This window comes from Pteropus medius, unplaced genomic scaffold (genome assembly GCF_902729225.1).
Source record: "Pteropus medius unplaced genomic scaffold, Ma_sr-lr_union100, whole genome shotgun sequence".
In the NCBI taxonomy this organism is placed as follows: Eukaryota; Metazoa; Chordata; class Mammalia; order Chiroptera; family Pteropodidae; genus Pteropus; species Pteropus medius.
Genome location: NW_024354875.1, coordinates 8,719,562 through 8,731,706, shown reverse-complemented (window position 1 = coordinate 8,731,706; position 12,145 = coordinate 8,719,562). Strand labels below are relative to the sequence as shown.

At 32.1% G+C, this 12,145-nt stretch overlaps 1 protein-coding gene across 1 annotated transcript in view; it reads left to right on the top strand.

Annotated features, from left to right (window-relative positions):
* Positions 1 to 12,145, top strand: part of LRP1B (LDL receptor related protein 1B) — a 1,647,539-nt gene that overhangs the window by 766,132 nt on the left and 869,262 nt on the right. The window contains exons 4-5 of the mRNA XM_039855262.1: positions 3,552 to 3,671; positions 7,839 to 7,967. Coding sequence (XP_039711196.1) covers positions 3,552 to 3,671; positions 7,839 to 7,967 — 249 coding nt within the window. The remainder of the gene's footprint in view (positions 1 to 3,551; positions 3,672 to 7,838; positions 7,968 to 12,145) is intronic.

Here is a 12,145-nt window from a genome sequence, read left to right as displayed (position 1 = left end):
TGAATCCCATTACCAAGATATAATATTCTACTTAATATAAGAATAAATTCATTTTGACCTGGTCCCAAACAACAATTCAGCCTCATTTTCTACCATATCAAACATTATGGTTTAGTTACACAGCATTATTTGTCATTGTACTTTTTGTATATTTTCATGTCTTTTTATTTATTTTCTTATATTGTCCACTTTATCTGTGATGCACTTAAATAAATTTAATCTACTGAACTCTTCTTAACTTTTAAATATCAACTTAAGTTAAATTTCTCTCACAACTATTTTCTGGATACTTACCTCTCTTTCTAGTCTCTGGATGAATACTTCTTCCAGCTCATGCCATTTGTATTTTTATTTAGCATATATGTTTTTCATCTATGAATTGTAGCTTTTGTTTAACATTATTGTTCTTCCCACTTAACCCCATCCACTTCCACTCTCATGTTGTAATCGCTTAATTTGTCTAAAACAATTTTGCATCTGTGGAACTCTGGTAGAAGAATACTTAGCATTGACTAGGTGCTCAATCAATGTTGAGCTAAAGTAGCCTATATATGCAAGACAATTTTGGATTGATTCCACCATAATGAAACAAGATTTGACAACTCTATTACCTAACCCGAAGATGTAAATGAAATATCTTTAGAATCCAGGTTAATTTAATAAGTAGAAATGACACCTGTGAGTGTTAATTCTCATTACAGAGTTAAGCTATTTTATTGAGTTATTGATTCAGTCATCTTATAAAAATTATGAAACTTTTCCTATATATAGTGTATTACTAAGCCTTTACTAATTATTACTAATGACAAACAAAGTATACACCATGGTTCCAACCATTGCCAGATTGTACAGTGGGAATTAGAGGCATTATTTAAGAATATAGGCTTTGTAGTCAGAATGACTTTGTTTTGAATGCTGTTTCATATATTTGCTGTATAATCTTGGGTTCGTTATCAGCCATCGGTTTCCTCATCTATAAAGTGTAAATTACAATAATACATGTTTGACTGTTGCAGGGTTTCAAAAGATTGCATATTTAAAGAACTTGACGAATATTAGATTTTTAATTTGTAGCTTTAGGTATTGGTGAGGGGAAATCATTATGTAAACTATCATAATTCAAAGTGAAAGTACCATAATTTCCAAGGAACCAGAACCACTTATTTCATATTTTTATTGATAATATATTTTTTACAGACTAAGTTACTACTTTCTGTACATTATATAAATATTGACATTTATACTAGCATATAATTAGCATTGACCCCAAGTCTAAACCTACTAATCAGATATAGATGATTCGCGTATTGGTTGAATTTATGTAAAGGAAACAGAAATTGTTCCAGGTTTTTCAAGAAGAAAGAATCTTAATATAAATTATTGATAGTAACCTGAGCAATGAAAATTAGACATTGAAGAGGATACAGCTAACTTCTAAGTTATGATACAGCAGTCGCATTTCAGTCAGAGAGGTAGCCATGATTTGTGATGAATTTCCCAGTAACATATTGATAGAGAATAGAAAAAAGACCACATTTTTCTGCTCTGGGGCACTCCAACCTTAGGAGGTTGACAAGAAGAAGAGGAACCCTGAAAAATAGGCTGTGAAATAGGAGGAAAACCAAGAGTGTGGAGCAGTGAAAGCAAAGCGATGAATCTCTATCAGGAATAAGTGTTACCTATGTCTATTGCCACTGCTAAGTCAAGTTAAGATGAGGACTGAGAAAGGGCCATTGTATTTATCAGCATCAAGGCCATTAGAGATATTTACATGAGCAATTTTTGTGGAACCATGTATATGAAAGCTTGATGGAATGGACCTAAAATAGAAACAGAGAGAAAGAGAGACAGTGGGTGTGGATAAACTTTTTTGTTTTGTTATAAAGAAGAATTGGACAATGGTGACTAGTAGGGGAAGAAAGGTCAAGGTTCTTTGTGTTTAAGTTGGGGAAAAATAAGAGCATGTTTGATGCTGAGAAGGTACTAGTAAAGGAGTCAGAAAACTTCTGGAAAGGCTTATAGTAAATATTTTAAGCTTTGTGGGCATAGGTCTTTGAGGCAACTAGTCAGCTATGTTTTTGTAGTGTAAAAGCAGCATAGGTAATATTTAAACAAAGGGGCATAATTGTGTTGTAGTAAAAGTTAATTCACAAAAAAAGAAAAGAGTTTTAGTTTGTTCTAATACACACACACACACACACACACACACATATATATGTATACACATATGTATATATATTTTGTATATATAAATGTATATTTTTTTTTAGGAAAAAGATTATGATAGGATGTAGAGAATAGCTGAAGTGATATCCTTGACTAGGTGAGAGGGGATGGGATTTGTGCACAGGAGTTGGAGTTAGGGCTTTGATTATGAGTTCAACCAAGTTTGAAAAGCAAAAAGGACAAGAATATGCAGAGATGAATAAATACAAAGCATAACTCTGTGGAAAATCTCTTTTAATTGCTTCTGTTTTCTCAGAGAAGAGGCAAGATTATGGTATGTGTGATTATTAGGAAGGAAATTTGGAGTTTTAAGAAGAGAACATGCACAAAATAGATAAAAGAGTTAATAAGTAATTGGGCTAAGAAAATGCTATACAGAATTAAATTTTTAATAAAATACCAAATGTTCAGTTTGGTATGTTTTAGCTGTTCTTTTCCACATTGGACTTCTCATAAATTTTATTACAATTTATAATTTTTCTGAACCACCAGCCAAACATGTGGCAAATATCAACATATTTTAATCATTTTACTTTAATTTTCAAAATCCTTATTGTTCTCCCCAAAGTGTGTGGGGGGGCGTGTTACAATCCATTAATAGCCCTATTTTCAGAGAGCAAAATCAGTCACACATTCTATCTATAAATTTTTTTAGTTTAGCTAATCTTTTTCCTGTTAGACGTTATTTGTGCAATGAATATGCTCCTGTCACTTCATCTCTGTTTCATGCATTTATCATACCGAATCCTAATTTGCTCTGAGGCCTTGCTTCGATGATGTATTTGTTCTCAAAGAGTGTAGATATAATGAAATATATTATGTCCACTATTTGTCTAATATTTTGCCATCAATGAAAGATAAATTATTGAAATGGAATATATTCACATTGATTGTTATGAAGGTTACACATGGATTGGTAAATCAAAACAGCTCTAGAAAGATAGAAAATCAATTGACATGTCAAATAAAAAGGCCTAAATGGCGAAATCAACCACTGAGTTGACATTTTTCCTCTTGAAATAATTTAATTTACCAGAATTCGAAAAGATTTGTGACTTCGAATATAGGTAATAAGTTAAAAAGTGAAAGACTGAACAGATTGACCTGGTATTTTATTAACAATACTTCAAACAAATGCAAACAGATGTATTTTAGAGAGAATAGATACTGTTTGTTCTCTTGACCAATCAGAGAAACTTTGGAGAACACCAATCAAAACTGTATTATTAGCGTTATATGCTGAGTAAATATTAACTATTTAAATTTAAGTGCAAAATATGTGTGTATAGTTACTTAAAGATAATATTTTTGGTTTTCCTTTATAGAACTATTACCCAATTGCCAACAGTTGAATTGTCAGTATAAATGTGCAATAGTCAGAAATAGTACAAGATGTTACTGCGAGGATGGATTTGAAGTAACAGAAGATGGGAGAAGCTGTAATGGTAAGTACGACATGTTACTCTATTCAATTTTTTCTTTTACAGAGGCTTATTGAACAGAAATTTAGCAAATTATCTTTGAGTATCTACCATGTTATACACACAGTGTTCACATTAACATTTCCCCCTCTGGGTTTTAAAAGTTGTCACTCTCCCAAAAACCACAAACGTAAAAGTCACAGGTATGCATTTATACTAATGAGTTTTCAATTCATGTTACAAGAACATCAAACATAGGATATGTTAACAGTGGGAAGCACTTTGGTTAACCATTAAAACATTGGATTTAATTATTTTAACTTCCTAAATGTTTTGTGGTTATTATATAGCTGCAGTGTAGTATATCTTTGTTATTAACTAAGTTAGGTTAATAATAATCATGTAATTTTAAAAATAATTTTTGCATTGGTAAATGCCAATTGACATTTTATCAATAACAATAATGATGAACATACAATATTTATATTTATTAATGTCTAAGTTCTCGCTTTTGTGAATGCTCTAGAGCAAATGTTTACTTTCTGAAATGACTCCACTCTGCTATACTGAAGAATTCTAAGTTACTTCTCCATATATATAATACATCCACAATAGAAACTATGGATTATTTTATTTTATATAGTATTTATACGCTAAGTATAGAAAACACAAAATATGAAATCTACATATAAAATTGAGGAATATCTACATTTCCAGAGATATTAAAAAACAGAATATTTTCCAAAGAAGTCAGCACTTTGATGATTACTTTACACTTTTGCTTTAATATTATCACTTTTACTCTTAAATTAAAAGAGCCCTCAGAGAGATTATTTTTCGAAATCCTAATGACAAAAGTGAGAAAAGTGATACCTGAGGAATTAAGTGACTTACTTAAGTCCATACATCTTCTTAGTAATAGGATTGAACTAAAATAGGTCCTCAGATCCCATTAATTCTTAAACTGAAAAGGTTCACTGCTTTTTAGTGAATATCTGGGTCTTCAATTTTTAGTTTATTGTTTGTTTTCTGAATTATATAAATGTTAATAAAACATTTATTATTAAATGTCTATCAGACCCACCCATTATCTAATTGTATAATCAGACTATAGAGAGACTAGACTGATATATTTATTTGACTCACATCATTTTTAAGCCAACACTTAAAAATCAGGAGATTGCACACAAAGGCTCAGATTCTGAAAAAAAAAAAAAAATCAGAAGCTTTGGCAACACTAGACCTTTTATAATAACAAGAGTAAGCCAAATATGAATAGTACCTCTAGGCATGCCTACAATTTTTAGTTTAAAACAGCACTTGTCATTTACACAAGGTAGACTAACATATTTATACTGCATCCTTCTTACTCTTTTGCTACACCTGACTCCTAAAAGAGTAGGGGTTTTCATTTCCTTTTGCATGTATCTCTTTCTCCTGAATCTCTTAATTAAATCCATAAAAAATAACCATAATCGATTTCCTTTGTTGAACATAATAAGTAAGGGGTTACATAGCAATCATTATGGAAGGTCCCCAGTGGAATAGGAGATTCTTTTACTTCTTCTGCACTCCTGAATGGCCAGATCTAATCATCATTTACACTTTCCTGAAGCCATATTTCCAGGATATTTTCTGTCCTTAAAAGGAGAAAGAAGGCAGCATTACAAGTAATGACATGCCTATTCCTTTTCGGCCAATTTCGTGGAATCATATCAATGTCACAGCAATGCATTCTTGCTAAGGAGAAAGAACAGAAGAAATCGTTAATCACATTGCTCTCCTGGATAGCATAATCATATCAGAAAAAAAGAAAATAAAGTTGAAACATCTGTAAAAATAATTAAGAATCATTTCTGCCACTGTGAACTGGATTTTACCAAATATAAGATTTAATTTATTTTATTATCACTATAGACTTAGCTTTAAATACTATTGTTTCTATCTCCAAAGTTACTTACTTCAAACAAGCCATTCATGAATGCAAGCTATAATATAAAGCTAAAGAAATCTAAGAAAAGTGCAAACTAATGTGATACAAATGCACAATTTTCAAAATAAAATAGCCCATTAACTTCTCAGTAATCATTTTGTTTTTCCTTGATAAATGCCTTCCTTAGTTTGAGAGGTCAGATAGTGGTGGGGCTGAGAGTTTCTGTTTGGTCTTTCTGGTGACCATCCTCTATCCTGACATTATCTCATAGTCCCACCCTGAGTCATCTCATTAGCATAAACTCAGATGCATTCCAAAGGACCTCTTTATAAATAACAAAGGACACTCCTATTTCTCAAAAAACTACAAGGTTTTTAGGAACTTTGTGCCAGAAACGGAAGCTCCAAAGACAAAACTCCATTAATAGGCCAAAGTTTGTATACTGTATTCCATTTAGGGACTAAGTGAAACAAAAGCACATTCCAATTAAGGAGATCTGCCTACCATTTACAAATGTGTTGCCTTTTCATTACACGGAGGTCACTACAAGAATGTCCTAACTGCCAAAACTAAGTGACAATTTCAATATCTGTTTTACTGGATTTCTTCATTGAATGTAACACTTTTGAACACCTTGATATTCTTGAAATGCTCACCTTTTTTAACTCCTTAGATTTCTCATGAAATCTCCTGCATAGGAAGCTCATGGACTCTTCTTTCTTACCTGCCTTTTTCATATTGGTGTCCTGGAGTATTTTGCTACAGACAAGTTTTTCTCACTTCCCCTTTCTCTCTCTGTGAGATCTAACCCCTGCTATTTTGTTATATTTTATTTTTAATCTATTACCCATATGCTATTAACTCCCAAATACTTGTCAGTCATTTACTCAAGAATCCCCTACAGATTCCTCAAATTTAACACATTAAAACCAAATTCATTATTTCCATCCATGATATTGCCACTCAAATTTATACTTTATATAAAATTGTACCACCGTTTATTTCCATCATAACCAATCTTCACACATTGTCTATTCTATTTCTTAAACATTTGGGTCCATTTCCTTTCCTCCATTTCCCTTGCCACTGACTTAGTTCAAAATATAATGACTTCAAAATACAATTTTTGTGTGAAATTAGCACATAACTAATTTTCTAGGTCTTTTCTTTTATCTGCCCCTAAAACTGCTTCCCTGGTGTCATCTCTTACCACTTGCCTTATACACTCCACTCCACTTGACTCCTTACACTTCTTTGAAATCCTCAGGATGTCATCCCAGTGCCTTTTTACATGCTATTTTGTTAAACTGGAATGCCCCTGATCTCATTTCTTTTTATTCAGTTTGAGGAAATCCAAATTATCCTTGAAACTCAGCTCAATATGCAGCCTTCACTTAACATTCTCCCTCTAACTCCAAGAAGTTTAACTTCATGTTTCTCTCATAACTAGAGTGTTCCTCTATCATAAGGACAGCCATAGAATCAAAATTACATTTCATTAGACTTGTTTCATTGAAGGGTATGAATTATGGTTTATCAATTTTGTTTTCTTTGAGGATTGGTACAATATGCTTAGTACACAGAACAAACCGAATATACATATTAATCTAAATTGTTAGCTGACAGGATTTTTTTTGTTTGTTTGCCAGGTTGGTTAAGAATCATGAAGTACCTGCTTTTTATAGAGATTTGAACAAGTTGCTGCAGGAAGGAAGCATAGGGAGTGGAAGGAGAGACGGAATATAAGGAGGATCATAGATATTAAAACAAAGTTTAATTAAGATGAAATTTCTCTTTTCAATAAATGCTTAGTAATTTCTTTTTGATTTAGTGAGGTGGTTTGCATAGCTTGACTCAGACCTCTTATTTAATCTGTTCATTGCAAACTATGTTAGTAAACTAACGCTTTGTTAAAATAGTGAAAAAATCAGTGTCATAAACATTAGAAATATTTAGCAAATATCTATTTGAGTGTGTTTTATACCTTTGCAAAAATATCTGACTAGTTCTAGCCTGTTCATTAAAAATACTAATAAAGCTTATTTTAAAATAAAAAGATCTGATATTAAGTTTCATCTTATATCTCTATAACTATTAAAGCAACAATAGTTAGCTGATTTTATAATTTTATTTATTTATTATTATTTTAATGTGGTTTTGAAAAGTCTATTTCCAAAGTTTGAAATAATGTTTTCTTCAAAAAAAAAAAAAAGCCCAACAATAAATTTGCTTAAAAATGATGACAACTTTTCTTTTAGATCAAGACGAGTGTGCTATTTATGGTACTTGCAGCCAGACCTGCAGAAATACATATGGGTCCTATGCTTGCAGTTGTGTGGAGGGCTACATAATGCAGCCAGACAACAGATCTTGCAAAGTCAAAAATGGTAAGTTATCATCTTTTTTGTCCTTCCAGAAAGGTGTTATAATTTTTTCTTTCCTTATTTCCTTTTTGCAGTTCCTTTTGATTAGAAATGTAGTAGACCAATATCGACATTAAAGAAAAAGATTTTTTGTTTTATTTTAATCCTTTGATCCATACTTAGAAATCCAGAGAAATTTTCAGTTGCCACTGATCCTTACATAAATCCTTCTCTTACAGGAAGTTTCTAATTAACAAAAATCTGTTCAAAAGAAATTGATTAATTGATTTGAATTACCCATCTCTCTCCTGGACTGTGCAATAGATTCTTAACTGGTTTTTGTGTTTCTGCTTCCCCTCCAAAATTCATACTCCACATAATAGTTAAAGTGATCTACTAAAATACAAACCAGATCATGCCATTCTCTTGCTTAAAATCTGCCAATAACTTTTACTCACTTTGAGAATAAAATTTAAATTTCTCACAGGACCTATCAGGGCCTAAGGTCTGGTACCATTTACCTTTCCAATCTTATCTCCCACAGCACTCCTTTCATCACATTCCGGTCATACTGGTTTCCTGGTCCTTCTTCACCCACATTGCTCTTGACTTGAAGTCTTTCCACTTGCTGTTTCATCTGCCTGCAATACTTGTCTGTATGATGTATACATTATCATTCAAATCTTAACTAAAATATCAGCATTCAGAATGACATTCTCTGACCATTCTCTTTAATGGAATATACCCTTTCCATCACTATTTTATTTCCCAATTTTATTTAATTATGCACACCTCTCTATCACTATATGACTTTTCAATTTTATTTTCACTATAGCACTATCATTTAAAATGAATTAATTAATTTATTTGTTTTACATCTGACTTCCCCAGAATAATATAAGCAAAACTGGTCAGTTCTGTTTGCTGTTATTTACTCAGTTCTGATCATTATCTGGAACATATAGGTACTCAGTGATTATTTGTGGAAGAAAAGAAGGAGAAAGAAAGGGAAGGAGGGAAGAAGGGACAAAATGAAGAAGAGAAGGAGAAGAAGAGGGGAAAGAAAGGAAAAGAAGAAATTATCTTTTCTTTCTAGTTAAAATTGCTAAAGCAAGTGTTCCACTCTTAAGTGTTTGAATTTCATGTTTCAAAACTGCCTGCCTTTTACCTCTTATCTGAAAATGAATCTAATGGTTTCTACACAGTGTTTAGCCTTCTGTAAATACTCAGTGAGAGTTTGATTTGCTAATGAAATAGCCTTGAGATAAACTAGTAACAATAGGATAATGCTAATTTTTTGTGGGTTGAATTAGATTGGAAATAATATAGGAAGATATTACACATGATATTCCACCTGGCTTTTCCTAACTTCTCCAAATCTGGTTCCATTTCATACATTTTCAAATTATGGTGTTTTGATAAAAATAATGAATGCCCTCCTGCTCGCTTTTATTAGCAATTGAAAAATTAGGCATGGGATGGGATTCTCTTTTGAAGTCGAATTGAGCAAAGCATTGGATTTGTGCAGTAAGCTGCTGCTTCTGTCTCCTTTTATAACATAACCTCATGTTATAATTTCAAGGATTTCCCTGAGATAGTGTGTTTAATTATTTACAAAACATATTTGTATACAAAATTGCAAAGACAGAAATTCTTTTATTTTTTGGTTTATTGTTTGAATTATTGACTTGGTTTATGAAGCCCTGTTTATTTTGGGGGAGCAATCCCTGAGAACAATTAGGTAAAGTTATGTGTTCTTCTTTTTCCCACCACTGAGAGTTCCGATTTTAAATATTGATGGACTAAGGAAGTAGAAGGCTTGTTCTTTGCTGTTTCTATCGATCCGTACAATATTGCTGTGGATACACAAGGAGAGTGTAATGTAATAAACCCTATACAAAGAGGCACTTTCTCTCTTTCTACAAGGAAATGGTTTCTGACAATAACAGAATGTAACCAGAGAGGGATGGTACATGATAATGTAATGCTGCACAAAGGAGATTTACTGACTAGAACTGATAATGGAATAGAACTGATATATAAATGCCTTCACTTCTAGGTGGTTGGCTTGATGATAATATTAGCTTACAGAGTTTGAAAAATACACAGTTTCCATGGGAATGTCTGTGGTTTATAGTTTTATGAAAATAAGTTGCTAGTAATATAATAAATGGGCACAAATCTATAACATATTGGTTCTAAAGGTCAAATGGATATTTAAACCAGTATATTTGTTCAATTCAAAATTAAAATTATCAGTTTTGCTTTAGTTTTTGCATATTTACAATAAGTGAACCAAAGGATTTTTTTTGGCTTTATATATGTATACCATTCCATTTAATGCACCTGCTTTAAAATGTTTATGGCAATTTAGCCACACTCTAGTGTTGCTATGACTGATGGGTGTTAGGAAAAAGTTATAAATTAAACCACATTTGTCTTAAGGCTTTACCATTCCTCCTTTTTGCTACCTGGCTACTTAGACCGGCCCCTCTTTTTCTCTTCCTCTATAATTCTACCATAAGGGACTTTATAACCTGACTTTCCTCCATGTCAAGCCAGAGTTCCAGGGCTCTCAGAAGCTGGGGATATGGAAACTAGGGAAGATTAGAATGGGCTGGCTCAAGACAATGGATGTGTCTGTAGGTTTAGAAAGAAAGTACAATATAAAAATATCAAATCCAAAGATACAATGAGGAGATATAACTAGACCCTAGAGGAAGATTCTGCAAAGGCCTTACTAGATGATGGGAAGATAAAAATTCCTAGAAGTGCCCTTTTATGTGAAGGCAGAGAAAGGCAGAGAGACAGTTGGCTGAGAAGCTGCTTATAAATGTGATGAACTGGGTCAGCACAGAATAATATTATGTTCATTACACAACTATTTACCTCAAATCTTGTTTGTGAGCCTCATTTTTAATGTGACAATTTATAGTAATTAGGTAAATTAATTTAAGTTAATTGATTATCCTTCCTTTGTAGTATAATTCCTGAACCCAAATAAAATTCATAAGCCTTAAGAGCACTTTTGAAAAATAACTCAATAGGGTGAAAGACTTAAGGCTCTGTGGCAAATGGGAGAAGATATTCATATTAGATCGGAGGCATTTTTATGCCTGTTAATTTATGCAATGCAGACAAATTCTGTTCTTTTCTACAGTTAGTAATATTGACCTGACTACTGACATATAGAACCAATCATTTCAGAGTTGAGAGGAAGTTCAAAGGTAATCTAGTTCAACTATCTATTTGATATCAAAATAAGTAATTCCTAAATGGAAGAAAGTCTACAATGACATTTAAAAAATAATTTAATTTAAATATACATGCTTGATAGTACTATGTAGGAGGTGACATACTAGAATATGAATGTCATGATGGAATGTTCACTAATTTAAATGGAACACACATTAAAAGCCAGTAATTTTTGAATTAAACATTAGGACTTGTCATTTAAAAAAATATTTTAAAAATAACTGTCAAAACATTGATAGATATCCAGTAAAACTTTCTGTATATTTTTACTTTTTTGAGATTAGAATTCTAATACTTGTCAAATCTGAAAATAAAGTTTTTTGTTTTTTTTTTTAATTTAACTTACTTTTTTCTAACTAATCTAGACTTATTTTGATGTAGAAATATGTGTTGAAAGTGGGTGTTCAAGGCTGAAAGTGAGCCGGTATAAAACCTGTAAGAGTGAAAGTAATAGCCAAGGGTGTGTAATCTATGAATGATTGGCACTTTTACTCCTGATTAGACTGTACTTTTCAGTGTCCTAACCACTTGCTGAAGTCAGGCACTTACCCCAGCATATAATTCTATGGAACCTGTATGGCTACTGATTGTACTAAAGCAGTAGCAGAATGAAGAGCACTAAATTATTGTATGCTCATCAGTGTAGATGCACTGCATTAAATGGTACCATGGTAGAGAGAGTACACCCCTTTGCAATGGAGCAACTGAAGCAGTGAGAGAAGAGAACCCATTAAAGAACTTTGAGATTCTATCACAACTTATACTTTGCTATTCACTGATTAGGGGGCTGAAGAGTTAGACTATTTAGGCAATGGAGCTCTTAGTTATAATAAATAAAAATCATAATCTCTGTATAATCCACAGCAACATATTTCTAGATAGTGTTAGGAAATGTTTTTAAACTACTCCCTTTTTTCTTTGCTATGATTCTTTAAAAAAAAAAAAAA